Source organism: Talaromyces marneffei, chromosome 1 (assembly GCF_009556855.1).
Source record: "Talaromyces marneffei chromosome 1, complete sequence".
Taxonomy (NCBI): Eukaryota; Fungi; Ascomycota; class Eurotiomycetes; order Eurotiales; family Trichocomaceae; genus Talaromyces; species Talaromyces marneffei.
The window spans coordinates 4,873,626-4,892,841 of NC_072348.1; the positions used below are offsets into that span (position 1 = coordinate 4,873,626).

General features: G+C 46.2%; 9 protein-coding genes across 9 annotated transcripts; 3 read left to right on the plus strand and 6 right to left on the minus strand.

Moving 5' to 3' along the window:
- Positions 1–333: 333 nt before the first annotated feature.
- Positions 334–2,241, plus strand: EYB26_001795 (uncharacterized protein; the record flags this gene model as incomplete). Its single annotated transcript, XM_054261103.1, has 4 exons — positions 334–421; positions 629–1,122; positions 1,179–1,328; positions 1,387–2,241. The coding sequence occupies 4 exons, from the start codon at positions 334–336 to the stop codon at positions 2,239–2,241; spliced, it is 1,587 nt and encodes a 528-aa protein (XP_054117078.1).
- A 267-nt stretch (positions 2,242–2,508) lies between these two features.
- Positions 2,509–3,850, plus strand: EYB26_001796 (uncharacterized protein; the record flags this gene model as incomplete). Its single annotated transcript, XM_054261104.1, has 2 exons — positions 2,509–2,765; positions 2,830–3,850. The coding sequence occupies 2 exons, from the start codon at positions 2,509–2,511 to the stop codon at positions 3,848–3,850; spliced, it is 1,278 nt and encodes a 425-aa protein (XP_054117079.1).
- Positions 3,851–3,918: 68 nt separating this feature from the next.
- EYB26_001797 (uncharacterized protein) lies at positions 3,919–6,336 on the minus strand (the record flags this gene model as incomplete). Its single annotated transcript, XM_054261105.1, has 1 exon — positions 3,919–6,336. One exon carries the CDS (start codon positions 6,334–6,336, stop codon positions 3,919–3,921), a length of 2,418 nt encoding a protein of 805 aa, XP_054117080.1.
- A 717-nt stretch (positions 6,337–7,053) lies between these two features.
- Positions 7,054–7,881, minus strand: EYB26_001798 (uncharacterized protein; the record flags this gene model as incomplete). Its single annotated transcript, XM_054261106.1, has 2 exons — positions 7,054–7,764; positions 7,813–7,881. 2 exons carry the CDS (start codon positions 7,879–7,881, stop codon positions 7,054–7,056), a joined length of 780 nt encoding a protein of 259 aa, XP_054117081.1.
- A 672-nt stretch (positions 7,882–8,553) lies between these two features.
- Positions 8,554–9,388, minus strand: EYB26_001799 (uncharacterized protein; the record flags this gene model as incomplete). Its single annotated transcript, XM_054261107.1, has 2 exons — positions 8,554–8,801; positions 8,854–9,388. The coding sequence occupies 2 exons, from the start codon at positions 9,386–9,388 to the stop codon at positions 8,554–8,556; spliced, it is 783 nt and encodes a 260-aa protein (XP_054117082.1).
- An 841-nt stretch (positions 9,389–10,229) lies between these two features.
- Positions 10,230–10,522, plus strand: EYB26_001800 (uncharacterized protein; the record flags this gene model as incomplete). The annotated part of the gene is made up of 2 exons (XM_054261108.1): positions 10,230–10,367; positions 10,436–10,522. The coding sequence occupies 2 exons, from the start codon at positions 10,230–10,232 to the stop codon at positions 10,520–10,522; spliced, it is 225 nt and encodes a 74-aa protein (XP_054117083.1).
- Positions 10,523–12,268: 1,746 nt separating this feature from the next.
- Positions 12,269–13,324, minus strand: EYB26_001801 (uncharacterized protein; the record flags this gene model as incomplete). The annotated part of the gene is made up of 4 exons (XM_054261109.1): positions 12,269–12,652; positions 12,716–12,976; positions 13,043–13,083; positions 13,246–13,324. 4 exons carry the CDS (start codon positions 13,322–13,324, stop codon positions 12,269–12,271), a joined length of 765 nt encoding a protein of 254 aa, XP_054117084.1.
- A 550-nt stretch (positions 13,325–13,874) lies between these two features.
- EYB26_001802 (uncharacterized protein) lies at positions 13,875–16,139 on the minus strand (the record flags this gene model as incomplete). The annotated part of the gene is made up of 4 exons (XM_054261110.1): positions 13,875–15,811; positions 15,867–15,993; positions 16,043–16,077; positions 16,130–16,139. 4 exons carry the CDS (start codon positions 16,137–16,139, stop codon positions 13,875–13,877), a joined length of 2,109 nt encoding a protein of 702 aa, XP_054117085.1.
- A 1,117-nt stretch (positions 16,140–17,256) lies between these two features.
- EYB26_001803 (uncharacterized protein) lies at positions 17,257–18,921 on the minus strand (the record flags this gene model as incomplete). Its single annotated transcript, XM_054261111.1, has 1 exon — positions 17,257–18,921. The coding sequence occupies one exon, from the start codon at positions 18,919–18,921 to the stop codon at positions 17,257–17,259; it is 1,665 nt and encodes a 554-aa protein (XP_054117086.1).
- Positions 18,922–19,216: the final 295 nt, after the last annotated feature.

The following is a 19,216-nucleotide window of genomic DNA, read 5'->3' on the forward strand; positions in this document are numbered from 1 at the left end:
TATACGTGAAATATTCCAGGCTGCTACATTTTTGCGAGTCCACATCTTCTTTCATCTTTCCAAAATTTCTCGGTATCGACGCCTATCTTAATGCTCTCTAGATGTAGTGGATGTTGTACATACGAGGAAGAATTTGGAGAACTACTACACAGTACATAACTAACCTAATTTAAGAGCATGGACATACGAGCGATATCTGGCCAATGCGTTCGTAAGGACAGCCATTGAATTTGTGTGTACTGAGCTAATGATACAGGCTCATACTACCAATCGGGGCCTAGACCGAGTGTTGGCGCTTGTATTTGACACTAAATTTACGGGTTGACCAGCGTAATGCCATCTCCCACTTCACCTCTCGTATGGACATACCGTAGCTACCAAGCAACACAAAGAGTTTATCTAATGCCTCGTGTCAAGCCGGGTGAGCGACGGCGGGCCTACAGGCCAAAGACCCGTACGGGGTGTGGAACGTGCAAGTTTGTGCCCCCTTTAGCCTGCCTAGTATCGAAGAGAGAGAGGAATGACTGCTTGCTAATCAAGTAGCGACAGACGTAGGTTTCCGGCTGAATATGAATAAGATCAGAGTCACCGCGCTCACTTTATTTTTTTTATTTTTTATTTTTTGCAGTTCGTCGCGTAAAATGTGACGAGGCTAAACCAGTCTGCCACAACTGTACTGTGGCTGCTCGACAGTGTTTAGGGTACAATAACTATTCGTCAGCTCAATCACTTCTCCAAAGCGAAAGCCACACTAGTGTCCATCTTAATCAGGTCGTTTCAGCACCGTTCACCATTACAGATGCCGAGCAGCACGCATTTGAGTACTATCGTGCCCGGACGAGTTCCCATCTCTCCGGCATCCAAGACCACGAATTTTGGGAACGATTGCTTCTTCAACGTGCGCAGATCGATGCCGGAGTTCGTCATGCAATTATCGCACTTGCATCTTTCCATGAGGACTTTGAGCGTGGCATGATCGAGAATGTCAGATCGAAAGAGCAATTTGGCCTGAAGCAGTATAATTTAGCTATAAGAGAGCAGATGAGCCTCGCTACGAATGGAAACAAAAACCCTGCGGAGCCAGAAGCCTATCTGCCATGCATTGTTTTTGTGACTATAGAGGTGATAATCCATCTATGTGATGCGTGTATCGACTCTCAATCTAATAGAATATGCAGATGTTGCGGGCCAACTTCGCCCCGGCTCTATACCTGGCGAAGAAAGTCATAAGTCTTTTACACGACTTGCGCAAGAGCGATCAAACTTCGAAAATGCTTCTAGAATTCTTGGAGCGCCGGTTCCGCCAGATTGAACTCCAAGCGTCGGAGGTGAGGAGAACCTAATTATATGATAGTGGTATCGAACTAATTCACTCTTCTTCGTCAGATGTTTGGATCTACTGCATACTCTTCTATACTACCATCACAGCCTACAAAAGTACCTATTTTGATCCCTCCAATCTTTGCTTCGCTGTCCGAAGCACGAAGTGCCATGGAATACTACGGGCAGCTTTACCGCATGACTGTGGACGCGAGTGAGATTGGAAGCCTGAGCATGTCCCCGGACGAGATGAAAGACTATACAGCAGATCCAGATCCTCGAAGCGCTTTTGCTGTGAAATATCTCAGCATATTGAAGCGATGGACGAGTGCATTTGATGCGTTTCTCGAAGGTCGAGCCGGTTCGTTCACAGTCGCCGAAATGCGTACAGTACGTATTCTGCGCATGCAACAGCTTCACAGTCAAATCTCAATAGAAGTGAGTACACGCTATACATGCGCCGAAAACCAGATGTTTTGGGATGATTATTGCCCCGTGTACGAAGAGATGATCAATCTCATAGAGGCGATATTGGCTACCGAGGGCCCCGAGGGTGATCTGACTACTCGAAATGCGTCGTTTTCACTGGATCTAGTTACCATAGGGCCCATCTACGACCTTGCGCGGCGCTGTCGGGATCCTCAAATTCGTAGGAAAGCACTCGAAGTCTTGCGCACTTGCCATAGAAGGGAAGGGATGTGGGATAGCGAGCTTGCATTGCTGGTTATAGAACGAGTGATAGCTATTGAAGAAGATGGCATCTCTGTGCAATCGTGTAAAGATATACCAAACTGGCGACGCATTCTTCATATACAACATCTCTTGGATATGGAGGCGCGGACGATCCATTTGAAGTATGAGAGAGTGGCGAGCGCTACCAGGCCAGTTGTAGTGCAGATGCAAGAAGTCATAACGTGGTAGATTAGATAGTTTTAGATATAATGAGATCGTGTCAACAGCCCCGACCTTAAACCCCTTGAAATGTATATGCGCTGAGATGGGAAAGAGGGCCTGATAGGAGTACCGATAAGGCAGCAAGGCATCCATATCCCGTCCATTCGTTCACCCAATCAAAACTTCGACTTAACATCATCATCCATCTTCGACGTCACAATAGTCGGAGCAAACACATAGAGAAACACTTTAAAATCAAATATACTCAAATAGAATGTTATCTGCATTCTCAACATGTCAACTTCAACAACCATACAACAACAAAATCTCCCTCCAGCTACCCCGCGTTATATCCTTCGCGGCCATGCATCTGCCGTCCAAGCACTCCATTTCTTCGCAAGCAACACGTGTCTGATCTCAGCGGATGCGGATGGTTGGGTTATCATATGGGACGTAGCTACAAAGCGCGCCCGAGCAGTCTGGAAGGCTCACGAGGGAGCTGTTCTAGAAGTGAAGGGTTATAAGATGGGGCAAGGCATGATAATATACACGTATGTTTCGGTTCTCTCAAATCTTTCACATTATGAAGGATAATAGACTCACGGTATCAAACAGACATGGAAGAGATCACAAATTGAGAGTATGGAGAATCCAGTCACCAACTGAAGAAGAGCTGTTGAGTCGTGTCCTGCCCGTTGAAAGGAGCAAAGACGCAGAAAACCAAGCTCCGACTCCAGAACCGTGGCTGTTGCATTCTCTGCCTGTGAACGCGCTAAACTTTTGTGCTTTCACCCTCTGTTTTATACCAGCTTCATTAGATGGAAAAGTCGATGATACAGAGGGCGAGGCATATTTTGCAGTCCCTAATGCACTCAACTCCGGCGCTATTGATATTTCCCATCTTCCCTCTGAACGGCGTGTGTCGACCATACCTGCAGATAGCTCGGTTCAGACAGGCATGGTCATGGCCGTCAAGATACTAATAGACAACAGCAAACCTCAGGAAACTCTTGTATACATGCTATCGGGCTATGAAGATGGTCACGTCATGGTCCATGTCTCGCGACCACCTTCAGAGTCCTCCAAAACTTGGAACTGGATTAAGACGTACGTCTCGCAACCTCATAGTCAGCCGATTCTGTCATTGGACAGTGTGCAAGTTGAGGAGAATTGGTTGCCCAATTCTTTCTACACTTCATCTGCCGATGCTCTAATTGTGAAACATCCTATTCCTTCAATACCTTCTCAAATTTCATTCCATATCGAGAATACGCCATCGAAAGTACTCAATACGAAACATTCAGGACAGCAGGGCCTCTCCGTGCGAGGAGATCAGAAAATATTCGCGACGGCTGGCTGGGATGCGCGAATACGAGTTTATTCCTGCAAGACAATGAACGAACTTGCTGTTCTTAAGTGGCATAGCGAGGGGTGTTATACCGTCGCTTTTGCTGAGATGCTCTCGTCTAGCCCTACAGAAAGCCCATCTACACCAGATGACCCCGATTCTACATTACAAACTCAAACCTCTCCTCTCGAAATAGTCCGACAACAAAGGAATCAAAAAGCGCAACAAACGCATTGGCTAGCAGCGGGCTCCAAAGATGGTAAAATATCATTATGGGATATCTATTGAGCATATTGCAATATGTACAAAACTTTTTATGGACAGTAGGAAAAGTGATATATGGATGCAAAAAGAGTTTAAGCCAAGTTGAACTCGCTTGCACCAGCTCCAGTCAATGCTCGCATCTTGGCGCGCATCCTGCGAACTGCCTCATCGTTGTTCGTGTCACGAGGTACATCATCATCGTCACCGGTAGTCTTGCGCTTCCTGCTCTCAGCGGCATTGTTACCAGCGGATTTACCCGATGGTCGTCTATTAGCTTTGAACTCCTTCTTCGTATCGTCCTTTGATTGTCTCAAGCCTGGAACATTGACCTTCGAGGGTCTGTCACGGAGTGCAAACGCTTTAGCTAAATGACCCAAATGAAGCTCCTTGATATTGAACATGTTTCGCTCAGCGGCGACGTGAGTCGCATATGCACGGATATGAGACTGAAACGCTCGGCGAGCGAGTTCAAGAGACTGCGAATTCTCAAGTGCCCACCGTTCAACATCCAATTGCCAATCGGTAGCCTTTTCTTCCCAATTCTGGCTGGCAGCATCGGTGTTTCCGCCAAACCCACGTTTTAAGACGTCGTTTGCATTCTGTCGAGTGAGTGCTTTGCCTCCGTCGCGGTAGCTGCGTTTGAGGATGTCGACGTATCCTTCTTCGCTGCCTGGGAGGAGGAAGACAATTGCTCGACCATCGCGGCCTAGACGTGCAGTACGACCGATTCGATGTAGATGCTCGTCGGAGCTAAAGGCCGGGTCGTACTCGACGACAAGGTCAACGTTGGGCAAATCAAGACCTCGAGACGCAACGTCAGTGCAAATAAGGACTGCGGCTTCTTTGCACTGTGCGAATGCGCCAAGTGTCGCAGTACGGACGTTTTGTGGTAAGGAGCCATGAAGTTTATGTATGGTGACTGGATTAGACGCGTTTGAAAATGCTGTTGCACGGCTAATGGTGCCATGTTGAGCTGCTTTGGCTGCAGCAGCTACAGCTTTTGCTTTTTGCTGGCCATCGCTTTCTTCTGTGTCGCTTCCGTCGGATGACTCCGCCGGTTGTGTCTCTGCCTTAGCATTCTCGTCTTTTCGCGTAAAGAGCTCAAAATGGAATTCCACAGAATCAGCACATGAAACAAATACGATTGCTTTCATAACCGACCCTTTGCGCATAAATGTACGCTTCATCAGGGCTGTAAGTGTAACCAGCCGCAGCTTCGATGCTGCAACGATATATGACTGTTGAAGCTGTGCGGGCATTGTAAATGCATTCTTCTCTTGCCCGTCAACGTCCCCTTCTTCTCCATCGTCACCGGTGGGGTCCGCCTTGATATGCACTGCATCCTTCAAACTAATCTCTCCCAATCGCTGCACATTCATCTTCAATGTAGCAGAGCAGAGCACGGTGGTTCTTTTCGTCGGTAGACCAGTAATCGAACTTGGTCGTTGTCTTGCATCAAGCTTCTTCATAATCCCATGTATCTCCTCCTCAAACCCAAGGTCCATCAATCGATCACCCTCATCCAGAATCAACCATCGCACATTGCTCACGTCCAACACTTGAGTATTATCCAAATGATCCACAAGTCGACCCGGTGTAGCAACGAGGATATTCAATCCTTTCCTCAATCTAGCCTTTTCCGATTTCTTCTTCTCTCCACCAATAACTGTACCAGCGACGATCCAATGAGCGCACCGCAGCAAATTCTCCAGGACAATCGAAATCTGTTTACACAATTCTCTCGTCGGCGCCAAGATGATCGCAAACAGCCCCGCATCACGATGAATCGAATCCTCGTTTCCCTTACCACTGTTCTTCGAAATAGCACCACTATCCTTGAGATTTATGATCCTCTGAACAAGCGGTAAAAGATATGCCAACGTCTTTCCAGAACCTGTTTGCGCCTGAATAAAAGCATCGCTATCTTCTTTGACTAATTGCGGTATAGACGCTTTCTGAATTGCAGTAGGTGCCTTCAATTCCATCTTTGTCAATAAATGTGCCGCCAGCGTCGGAGCAAGACCGAGATTAGTGAAATCCTCAATTCCGTCGATGAGTGGTGCATTCGATGGTTTCACTTCGACATCGTCCGCTTGGTCTTCGGCTTTCTTGTTGGCGTCCTCCTCACTCTCCTTCGACTCTGGATTATATGAAAAGAGGGACGAAATGATTTGTTTCGGCTTCGGTCCTCGATGTCCTCCCGATGCACCTCCTCCGCGGGGTTTTCCATCCGACGACGTTGCAGGACGAAAATCCGCGCCATCTGTTCGTGGCCTCTTATTCGGATGCGAAGACGGTGCCCTCCGTTCACCAACTCGCACATTATTCGGATTATCGCCAGACTGGCCGGTGCCAGGCGTTCTCAAGACTCTCGTTCGAGGAGCCCGTTTGCCTTGGGCGAGTTTTTTCGCTGAAAGTCGATCGCGCCATGAACCTCCTTTCAATTTGGCTTCGGGTTTGAGTACCGTGTCTGATATCGAAAAGTTGAGGAGCATGCCATCGTCAGCCATTTTTGAATTCTATCCTGAAGCTCAGGATGTGACCAATATATGGGATTATGGATGTTGTTGCTGGTTAATGCAATTTTCATAGCAAAATTGTCCGGGCGGGTGAGGAAATTATTTTTACGGCAGTCCGTAATTACATGTTATGAAATCAGACGCTTTAACGGTATTAGGAAAGGCGCACGGAAATGTGGATATGAGTACACGGCTGCTATTGGACGAGCCACAGTCACGTGAAGATAAGGACAAAATATACTCGCATAAACACCTCTCCTCGACCATGAGCAATGATTACAATAAAAGTACTATTCACGACTCATACCAATGTCTAGATAGTATGCTTCAAAGTTTACTTTGGTAGACAATCTGATTTCATCCGCTAGACCAGCTATTGCGATGCTTCATGAACTGACACATACAAACCTCAAGAAACACAACGGAGGAAATAACATCAGCCTAAAAACTCCACCATTTTTTTTTCTTTTCGTTTTTTGTAATTTTTCTTTCGATGGCGGTTTGTAAAAGATAAAACAGGAATAAGCTCATAATGCAGAAATTGAGATGCCCTCATAGAGTTCCAACAATGCAACTCAAAGTCTATCTGCAAGGAATTGGCGATGTCATCATGCTTGAATAAACCACCAGTGGGTAGAGATGATTTGGTGAAAAGACCAGTCTGGACCATTCATCTATTCTGTCTCCAGATGACATTAAAGTCAATGCCTAAAGTGTAAAGGCATCACTCCTTGCAAAGCGTGAAGTCCATTCATTCATGAAGTTCTTTGTACTCTGCATTGACTGTTGCACTTCTTCCCACTGCTCCTCAGCTTGGTCAATGGTTTGTTTCAAGACTTTCCATTTCTGTGTAGTATCATTGATGCGTTTCTCGAGAAGACTGGTCATGCCTCTGTACCATGCCAAGTCCATGGAATTATCGAGATTTCCACCACGCAGTTGTTGAGTCACGAGAGGGGTAACGGATGGCTCCGTTGCAGGAGATGATGCTGAAAGTGGCTCTGCTTCAGTGTCTTCAATCGAGATCGGAGTACTGCGACGTGGCTTGCGTCCTGGCTTCTTTTGTTCTGTTTTCTGACGCTTCGAATCATTCTCAGTAGCGCTTTCGATTGAGACATCATCGAGCATTCTCTTGCCAGCATTCGCTCGGCGAGGGCGCTGGGAGGCTGTTGACGTCTCTGATGACTTTTCGCTACCGTTCCCGAAGGTCTTTATTTGTATTTTCAAAGCAGCCTTCTTTGCCTGGCCGGAAGCTGGTTTCGGACCATCTAGTTTTGGGGGCGTTTCACCCCTCTTGACAAGCCTACCGAACTCATCGTAAATGTCTCGGTGATGACAAGCAATTTTCTTCGCTTTGCAAAAATCACAAACAGGGTCGTAATAATATAGTTTCTGTCCTGTCCCGTCTTCCGACTTTATCTGAGCGAGAATGTCAGTATGATGCCACAAAAGTACGGGCCTGCTTACCTCTGTTCGCCGGGTAGGCAGTTTTGTGACAGGATGGATGTGATATTTGGTTACTTGAGAGACCGTCATCGTTTGTTAGATAGATCACGTCGTCTCGGATCGAGATGAGGGCTCGCTTCGTAAGGACGAGTGACGAGTTAGGGGGATGAAGAACGCCTCGATGCGAGACACGAAGTGTAAGGATTACTAAAACAGCTGAATTTAGAGACAGCAAGCGAAAGAAATTTCTTTGACTCTTGAAGGGCCTGTAAACACGGGGTTTTGTCGTTTTTGGGGATCGGATCGAACAAGAATGCAGTCGGCGATATTTTGATGCACCCGGATTTGGATGAGGTGGATGAAAAGATGGAAATACTGAAATGTTATGAGGATCAAGGATGAGACGAGAGAAGAGTCAGATGCTGATTTGTGTTGAAGAAAGTAGATGAGTAGGAGAGATAAAGTAGAGATGGATTTTAAGCCAACGCCCAGGGCTGAGTGGGAGAGTGGGAAAAAAAATCACACAAGAGAGAAAGATAAGCGAGAATGATATTGTGAGAATGATTGATTGTGTTTATTCATAAAGGACAAAGAATAGTTTGGTTGTCAAGGTAAAGGGCATGGTTATTGGTTGTGAACAGAGAAGAGGATGGAGAATGCCGGCAAAAGTGATTGAAATGAGTTGAAATTGGTGGACAATGCCACATTATCAACTGGCCTATTGCGGAAGAGCCCATCAAATTCGTTCAATTGACAGCTAAATCAAGGCCATAATTCTACTTCTTCCCATTGTTGATGGCCAGTCTGGTCTAATGTCGTCCTCCATCGCTTTGCTTCCTCCGGGTTGTTCAGATCTATCCTATCAACCTCTTCAACGCGGATGACTACCACTCGGAAATTCCCTCTTGCAATGGAGTCATGGAGATCGTTGACTTTCTGACCTAGCCTTAGGTTTGGATCTTCAGGTTTTTGGCTGTGTGGCGTCCCAGGACGTGGACCTTTGAAAGAACCTGAATTGGTCAATAGGGCATTGCCAGCCAACAATGAGACAATAAAACTTACCTCTCATCAATGGGCTATGATTTGCAAAATAGGCGGTAACCTCCTTTTCCCAGGACCAACAATCTCCATCAGTGGCATCACCCGGCTTATTTCTCAATCCCTTCGCAATCTCCGACCTAGCAGCCCTCTCAGCCACCTCACTCCCATCATCCCCAATAATAAACGCCTTTCCCTTTAACCTCCACTGACCCATTACCTCCTTGACCCAGAACATGACCTCAATCGCCCCATTCGTCTCCTTGAGTTGCTCAACTTTCTCCATCCGCACATCAGTAGTAAACGCAATCATATCAGACTCGTATATTGACGGATTCATCTCCCCTCCGTCTTTGAGCTGTTTTTCAGCTGAAGGATGAATTTTGAGTTCTCCGAAAAAGCCTCTGAAGCCACATGTACGGACACGTGGTAATGGAGATCCGGTCTTGGGGTCGAATGCTACTGTTGATACAGACATGTAGGGATCGTCTAGTTTGGAGATGTGTTCCAAGAACAGGCTCCGCCATGGAGCAGGAGGGATACTGCTTGTGGCTGTCATTTTGTTTGCTTGTGTTGACAAATGACTGAGATGGTTTTGTAGCCGGCGACTACAGGTTCTGCCTGTAGCTGTGAGAGCCAGTTTGATAGATATCCTTTCTTTTGGTCAACGGAACCCTGTGTATTGATTCGCAACTCAATTCGGAACGTCTGTGCCTTCCTCAGCTATTGTTCGCTAACACAAGATTGCAAGTCAAAATTGCCAGACGACTTATGCCAAATACTGGAGAATTTTAATGTTTACGTTCAGAGTAATCAAACATACAAAAGTGGCATGATGTTGGGGTAAATACAAGAATTCAAGAGATGACGTCTCTCGTCAAGTGGAGTGATCCACACAGGCCCTGATGACTCAGCCATCGATGCCACGCCCACCATCATAGCCCTAACTCCTCGCCATTTTTGGTAAGAATACAGACTATTGTCAAGTACATCGAGTTTCTTCGAAAGTGACATTGTCCTCTCCACTTATTAAAACATTGAATTAGGGCAAAAACTGTGGGTTCGATGATTTAGCGAGCGCACCTTATTGGCTAGTTCCTCGCAACAGTCCTTGTATGGTCTGAGTGGTGGTGGTGGTGATGGTGGTAGGAGGTGGCTCCTTGACATGATGAATCGCCTTGATATGTAATAAACGAATCTTATGACACCTATCTTGATTAATCGGTGAAGCAGTATAAATAAGGCCAGAACCCACCTGGAAGTTGCAAAGCAGTCAACCCTGAGATTCGACCTCTACCAATTGTACATGCATGAAGTTAAAGCCAAATAACTCTATTCAATTCCTTTACCCCCAGAAATAAAATAAACTTCAACCCTTAAAAATCGCAGCTATCGTGGCGATGGTCAAATTCAGCAAAGGACAATTAGTCCAATACGTCCCTTACCACGGCGCAGCCCACACCGGCAAGCCACAAAACCAAGGACGAATATTAGACTCTATAATTGATACTACAAATACATTTACAGGGGCATATATGGTAGGTATTGACATTCCCAACTAACTTGTAGTTTCATTCTACTTGATGTTGATAAACCTGTTGTATAGGTCCAGAATGGGAACCGTACGAGGCGAATGGAGCATCTTGTCCGCGAGGAGGATATTATCATGTCGCTAGAGCCGTTTATGATGTGAACAAGTAGATTCCTCCAGGGTTGTATATATGTTCATTTTCTGAACATACGCTCTTTATCTGAACTACATGATTCGTGACCTTGGTTTCAATGTTGATCTTCAATGGTATAGGGACCCCAGATATGGATGATGTCGACTATCTATATAAAAGACTCGATGTCGCCATTGAAAAATCATATTAAAGGAAATATCGAAACAAATATTGAAAGAAACCTTAGAATAATAGCCAACCAAACAATGCACTGAAAGATCTTACCATTTATTAGCGAGATGATCACATAGATTGTATTCATCTCGGAAATCCACTCCACGAATCACATCTACACGCTGTAGTGAGATAATTATTTCATCACTTCTCGTGTGGAGGCAATGAGCCGGGGATCTGAGTCGATATTGCTTTTCTCCTCGATTGAAGGGTCCTTCTAATACCACAACGGCCTTCTCGTGTCAATTCATTCCTCAACCCGCAAGAACAAAGTCGCGAGAATGGTTGAATACCGCCCCGGAGAATACATCAAATTCAAACCTCAACATGGTGAGTCAGTTAATTTAATATGTTAAAAAGAAACCATCATGTTTATAATGCTTACATGGAAAAGATCCCAATATCGATCATAGAGGATACATTGTCCAGGTCATGAAGGACGAAAAGGGAGTGCCTACGGGGGTTTATCTGGTGAGTTTTTTCCCTATTCCTTCAAGCAGAGAATCTTGAGCATAGACAGGTAAATAGAAATGTTTCTGTTAATTGAGATAATAATCTAGGTTGAAGACAGAGATTGGGGCCCAGTTGAAGTACATGAGAGTGATATTATGACAGCCTACACATGATAAAAAAAAGCCTACGTCCCAAGGTACGCAGCTTAGTGAATAGATTGTTTTCGTGGATATAAAGCTCATGTCGAGCATGTGGTAACTTTGAAGCAATAGGCAATAATTGTTACTCTGATTTTCTGTTCGGCATCAAGATCCGACACCTATTCCATATACGTAGGGATGTTTGTTAGATGTAGTGTCGGGATACAGAACCGTGCGTTGAGTTAAGATAGATTAAATTATGGCGTAAACTGATGAAGCGGTGATTCTTTAGAATAAACTTCTTTTCTCCCACACCTACGATGAAAAACTCTGTCCCACAAACTGGGTTCAGCCGCGATACATACAAAATTCAGGGAAGAAAAATGTATGAACTAGGAGACGTCGTTCAATTCAGTTACAACAATGGTAAATCCCACAGGCCCCCCATTTTCTTATACCGGCATAATCATCCAGTTCCTAATTATTCAGATCCAGTACCGAATCACCACGGCATCGTCATAAGCGTCCTCCCCAACGGGAATGAAAGTATTGATAATGGATGTTATTTGGTACTGTGTTCTGCCCCCTTTTTATCTGGTTGTGGATGATGGCTGAGTATTCATGTGTGGTCTGCAAGGTGGAGGAAAATAACGGTACTCGCGTCGAGGTTCATGAAAAGGATATTTTCAAGGGTCTTCGGAGGTGTTGATTATGACTTCATTCGGTTTACCGACTTGGTTGGCTGTTGATATCATACGGTTGTGTGTTGGAAATAAGTTCCGTTCATTCACCTTAGGAATAGATTGAGGCAGTGAAAAACTTTTGATTATTTCTGCTCAACTCCCGAACGCCGTCCCATCCTCAATCACCTAGACAGGCCGCCCATAAAGTACACAACGAAACCATAATGTAGACACGAATTGAGAACCGCCACGTAGAGTAAAGCGGTTACATTTGCATCTGATCCTCATCTCCAAGCCCATCCAACGCACCACCCGGAATCCGTCCTTCATTCAACTCCTTCTCCAGACGAGCAATTTCCTGCAGACTCTTGGCTTCCCGGATCATCTTCTCCACACGCCTGCGCTCAGCATCTGTAAGCTTGACGCGAATAGCCCTGTCACCGGCACCGGGTTGAGCGGCAGCACCAGCTGCTGCAGTGGATACATCGAATGTTCGTGACTTGATACCCATAATCTTAGATGCGAATGCAGATGGCTCTTCAAACGTGCCAAACAACTCAGTAGCCTTGGCGCGTTCGGCATCTCGCACTTTCTGGTAATCCAAGAATCGGATGTGAGGGTTTCTCCAAATGACCCAGTATCGGTAATGCTATCCATCATCATTAACACCTTCCCTTGCTTGAACGTAAGGCACGCGGGAAAGGATACACACCTCTTTCCTCGCAACAGGATTTTCCATCAAAACCACATGCGTAAGCCTCGAAAACCCGCGCAGGGGATCCAAATCCGCCAATTCAGCCATATTATTCGCAGTAAGCACTAGGTTCTCTAGGTTCGGTATCGATGATGCCAACGACGGCTGGATGTGATTTATGCGATTGCGCGCAAGTAACAAGGTTCGTAGGCGGGGGAATTGGGGGAAGTTTGCGAGGGAGGAGATATCGTTGTCGGTAAAGTCGATTGCATCTTGGTCCTAAATACCAAAATCAAATCGTGTCAATATATGATTCTAAGAAGGGACATGGTAGGAGAGACTAACTTTGGCAATACCCAAATTCTCAATAGAAGGTATTTTGTGTCCTATAAAACGTCTCAAAAAAGAGCGCAAAGAGCCGATATATCAATGGTGTTCTCTCACGTATATAATTTGTTCGATAACTCTCAACGAAAATCCAAAGAGGGGAAAGAAAATGTGCAGTATCTGTTCTTTTCAGGAGGTATGTGGCAACGATGTGAACCTACCTCTAAGATCTAGCTCTCGCTCTTTTAGCGGGTTGATATATGACAGTGAATTATTTATGAGTTCGACAGTTAGGCGCATTGTGACGGTTGTTCGGGGATGCGGTTTCTTGACGTGATTGACAGTGGTGGTTCTTTGGTAGTGATGGGCGATCGATAGCGCTACCCTCGGGTGAATGATCGTATGTTCGTGAGCAGCGACTGCGTTCGAGCAAAGTTGGGAATTTATGTTGTCGAGTCATGCAGGAAGTTCTCGCAATGGAAACTTAGGAAGCTCTCTAGAAACGGAGATCACGTGTCTTCGAGCTTTTTTTGTATGGCAACACGTGATACGAATAACCCAAACAGACGTATGCGGTACAATGCTTTGAATACTTTTCACATAATTCAATGAAATAATTTATTGGTTATTAGTGAAATATCTTCAAATGTATATAGCTTAAAAGTATCTATTTCTACAAGAACGTGAAAGCACAACCTCTCAAAGATATGCAGCTCGAGAATTGCAAATACAAAGTCAATCCCAGTACGCCCCCCGCCCCTCCCCTCCCCTTCGTATAACGCCAGGAAGTAATAAACCGTTCATTGTATTATCATAGACAGCTACTATGTGCAAGCACGTAGCATCTTCATCACTCATTATCAGCCACCGGCTTCAGCATCGGAGACTTTCGCCCTCTTGTCGGACTCACGGTGCGAGACCGACTTCCTTGGGTAGCTGTAGGTATAAGATGTTCGCGACTCTCGGTTCGCACAACCAATCCTTGTCGATCCAAGACACTTGTTGTATTGATCCCCAGTCCTATACTACTGGAAGACACGTTGTCAAACTCAAACTTGAGGCCGGGTGTTTGGGAGCCTGTTGCTGAGCCTTTGTAAGAATTCCGCTTAGAATGCGACGGGCTGTTGCCATCCGAGTCAGCGGCATATCCATCGTCATCGCTGTCTGTGTCTGCTCCAGCAAGCTCGAACTGAGCTGCACCATCCTCCAGGACCCGTTCATAGGACGGACCATTGCGTCCAATGAATGGAAGCTTTCCTGGATATTTACGGCGCATTCGCAATCCACCACGTTTGAACATGCTTTGTAGCTTGATGTAGATTCTTGAGCGACGGGTACGGCCACAGAGGAAGAATAATGCAATCACGATAATGAGCACAAACAAGAGTAAACCTGGGACACGTCGAGGGGATTCTCCACCGAACAAGGTATCGTGCCAGCTTTCACTCTCTTCTGTCACAGGTCCAGGTCCAGGAACAAGTTCAACACTGGGATATTGGAAATCTGCGGGAATTCCCGGTTCGTTGCTTCCAAATCCGACAGGAAGAGCATTGGGCTCTACAGCTGGAACTTGAGAAGAAGCATACAACACGACTTTGCCGAGCGTCCAGCTGACTTCTGTAGAACGAATCTTGTTGACGGCTTGGAATGGATCAAGATATCCCTTTTCCTTCCCTTGCTGCAAGACTTCTTTAGTGCCGTTGTGAGGAGAAGATCCTGTATTTTCGATGCCGACTCGTGGAATGCCAATACCGCTATGGAGCATATTGATGATCCACGAAGCTTTGAAACAGACCTCTTGTGCTTTGAGAGCGTCAACTTTGGAACCCCATCGTGACTCGGAAACGCCTAGGTTAATAGACTCCCAGTCTTGAGAACAGAATGCGCTGACTCTTTGCTGGTAGGTATTAAAGTCGTACGCTTTATCCTTGTGTCCCATTTCGAAAATTTCGTGTGTAGTATGCCAATATTCGCTGATACCGACGAAATGGTTGACATCAAAGTCAATTGCTGGAACGTGAATTCCATGTAACAAACAAGGCTCATCCGCACAAGGTGCATCTTTGTCGAGTAATGGATATGTCTGGCGTACACACTCGTCGAATCGGCCGGTACCTAATAAATGCGGCTCCTCAGGCGCATCTTCAGCCAAGTCTCCATCGAGCGTAGTTCGTAATCCTGCAGGAAGGCATGGATCTGGATATTCTTTGATATCAGGCGAGCCAACGGATGCTTGTATAGCTGCAACGAAACGGCGTCGTGCTTCTCGAACACCATACTCCAACCATGAGGTGACGAAAAGCTGAAACTCTTGAGTCGAGCCATCTACATTTCGCAACCTCAAAAGATTAAGGTCGTTAGCATGTTTTTCGGCTTCGGTAGCGTTTGGTACGAAAGCAATCTGGGCAGATGCGCCTCCCATATCGAGGAAGCCATAGGTATGATGATTCTTTCCGTGACTGTGCTTTTCTGGCGAGTCGAAACTTCCCAGCAGGTAATTTGCAGCAATCCATCCATAAAGACCCTCCGTTTCACCAGTTATCACTTGTATATGTATATCGCATTCGGGGAGCAGGAATTTCGAGTTGACACGGAAGAACGAACACACATTATCCAGAATCTGATTTCGCTGTACGTCGCTCAATAGTCGCATACCAGCGGTGGCCAAGAGAAAAACGGGAGTATCTTTGACGGCATATTCCGGCACAACGTGGAGGGCATGTTGCAACAAGTTGTTCAAATAGTCAGATCCGACAAGTTCCGGTTTGTCGGCGAAGGCCGATATACCTGGAGCAGTAAATGAGTATATGTTAATAACCAAAGTCAAGAGATAGCGTCATACCAGGTTTAATCTTCTTCGTCCAGTGGTCCTTGGTAGTTATCTCGGGAAGCGATGTCAGTTTTTGCGGGTCATCGCTCTGGCGTGCTTTGAAATTATTTAGCCATCGATAGATATGCACACGCGTCCCCTATGTATGTTAGCTCAAGTCGGAGCAGTGCTTCGAAAGTGTGACATACAGACGAACCAGCGTCCAGGATCACGCCATATCGCCCTGCGACAAAAGTCAGCAACAGATAATCAGTTAGGACTGCCTGGTAACAAACAGTTCCCCATTTGTGATGTTTAAAGTATTAATATAGACTGTTCATCTGAGCAGCATGATATGGATAGCGTGCGAGTCACCGAGTGGCGGAGGTAAAGACGATAACAGGATGAACCAGTGATAGATCTCCTTTGTTTGCTTCCCCTATCTTGGAAGGTAAAAGTTTCTACCTCGACAGGACCTGCTGAAGAGATAGCAAGCAGCGATTGCGAGGGGTAAATTCGAGGGCGATGGAGAGGAAACGAATGTTGCGGGGGTGTATTGTCGATTCGGTCGACCGAACGAAAGTACAGAGTAATAGATAGCAAGTCGAGTGCAAAGCGAGAGCGAGAGTAACAGCGAGAACGACTGGTCAGTGCGAGGGCGAGAATGAAGTTTTCAACTTGTAGTAGCTATAAGTGTAGGAACAAATTAATATTAAATGACGACAGCCAGGTGATGGACTGATTGTATGAAGATTAAAAGAGCGTGAGCAGAGATAGAAAGAAGGAGGGAGGCTGAGACAAGTTCCAACTTCCAACCACAGTGCGCGTGTTGCCTGATTGGCCAGGAACTCAACGTCCGGAAACGGGGAAGCCGGGGTTCTGATTGGCTGCCGGAGCGGGAACACAGGTTATTCTGTAAATTTACCATACCTCCCTCTCATACAACACTCAATACATCTATGAACTGCCTCGCTATCCTTCTCGATATAATGTATATATATGTATATATAATGCACAAACAGTCTACGCGGAATGGACCCCTCCAGCACGTTGCGAGACACGGATGACACTCATCGAATCGGAGGCAGCCAATTAACACTAGGCATAGCGACTAATCAGGCTAACAAAAGACTAGAAGCGCCACCATATGTTCCACTGATACGTGATGGACATTCCATTGATGATGACGGCCCTGTAGATTACGTGCAACAGAAAATCACACCGCCGTCAGCCTTGGTTTCAGTCAGACTCTCTGGCTGTAGATCATTCATGGGGGAATTAGGTAACTAGGAGAAAAGATTTAACTAATCAATTGAATTGTACTGAACCGAATTGTCGAGGCGGAATGAAATGAATTCATAATAGCACGTCACGGACGTCACGTGATTCTTCAGCAACCAGCCAATCATAATTGCACATCCATCTACCGTCGTACAAAGCGCACCGCTCCCTCAGTAGGCTTCTTCAAGTGCGTACTGACATTGAAGTACTTTTCGCCCACAACCCCCTCAAACCGATGTCTTGCAACTGCCTCACTTTCGTTGCCTTCTTTCAATATTTCAACGCGATACTCTGAGAATATCTGTGCGACAATAGCCACGAATTCCACCTGGCTGAATTTCTTGCCAGGGCAGACACGTGGTCCAGTCAACCAGGGGATAAACAATGTGTCAGGTGGCACTACTAATTCTTCCTCGCCGTTAACAGCGGACTTGGAAATGAAGCGCTTTGGATTAAAGACATGTGCGTCTGGGCCCCAGCGGGTGGACAGATGGCCGCCGTAGAAATGTCCACCGACGAGTGTGCCGGGGTTGACGGTGACGATTCTCTCTTGGCCGTTTGGTAGAATGATAGGTAGTTCTTGGGGCGATGAAGGAGCTCGTACTAGTAATGGTGCGGGACTGGCAAGACGAAGAGTTTCGTACATCAATGCCAGGCAACGGACAAGCTTGGGGTATGTGGTCGCATATTCCTGTTTCTGATCATTCTCTGGAGTGTAATAACGGTCAAGCTCTTCTTCGATCCAACTCTGAACCTCTGCATTCGCCGCCAAGAATGACAATGCAAACGTCATGGTGGATGCCGTAGTCTCATAACCGGCCAGATTGAACACAAAGAGGTTACCATAAAGCTCCGATTCGGTCAAATACGAAGGACGACCGACCATCTTTTGCAGCTGATGTTTCTCTGCCTCATTAGCATTGACCATGGCCTCGAGAAGAGTTGGCGGCGACGATTTGTTCTTGCTAACAGACGAAGACTGTAGCATCTGATGAAGCACCAATTCCTCCATATACAGCTTAAACTCAGCAACAGACTGCTTTAACCGTTGGAGCACACCTGGAAGCAAGAAGTCAGGGGCTTTGAGACTGTTGAATATAGCCGTCAGGAGAATATGCTGAAGGATAAAGCCCAAACATTGCATCAAGGACTGCTTATGGCCAGCAGTCGCCGTATTCAACAGCCGCTCTTGACCAAAGCCAACAACTGCCAACACATTCATCGCAAGCACATCAAATGTAGATCGAACTCGGTCAAGTTTTCGATCCTTTTCTTCTGCCAAGTTGAGTAACGCAGCTTTTTTGGTCGATTCATTCCAAACCTCCCGCATGAAATGATCATTGAATGCAGCTGTGGTAATCTTGCGATGTCTCTGCCAATCCGCACCAGTCGTGGACGAAACATTCTGACCATAAAACGCAAATAGCTGAGACTGTGCCGGTGGGAAATGCCATGTACTATTATTTTTATAGATAGTCTCGGCTCCCGCTGGGTAACAAGTAATGATGTGATTGCTCACTGGTGAACAGAGAACAAAATTCTCGCCCAGTCGCTTCGTTGTCCGGTCGCCATCGACTGTTGGCCAGCCCATTTCGGTGTAGACATACCAGTTGCCGAGTCTCAGGGGCAGGCGCTCGACCCAGGCGAAGAGCGGGCGGAAGATCATCCACCATGCGTCTTCGAATGAGACTGGGAGGAGGATTATAGGCAGGCCGTATTTGCGGGCATCATTGTAGTTTTTGATGAGATTGTAGGTGCGAATACTCGCGAATAGAACGAATGGAAAAGCAGCGAGGTAGAGCAGCATATTGGCGGTTGTATAGATCGACTGCCTGTCTTCTTGAACGGTGCCTCCCAACAATCAACCTTTGCGCAAACGTGATTGATCAACAATCTCGTTGCGCGACTTGAAGAGAATGGCTGATAATTATATCCATTCAGGTATCAATTGCTAAGCCGAATTAGAATGTCGACCTTGATAGGCCGTCGAGAGAGCTGAACTGGCTTCCCCCCCCCCACAATCAAGATACCTTGAGCATTCTCATTGGTTCGTATCCATACCCATTCTGGGATCTATGGAGTTTAAGTGCTCAGCTCTGGCA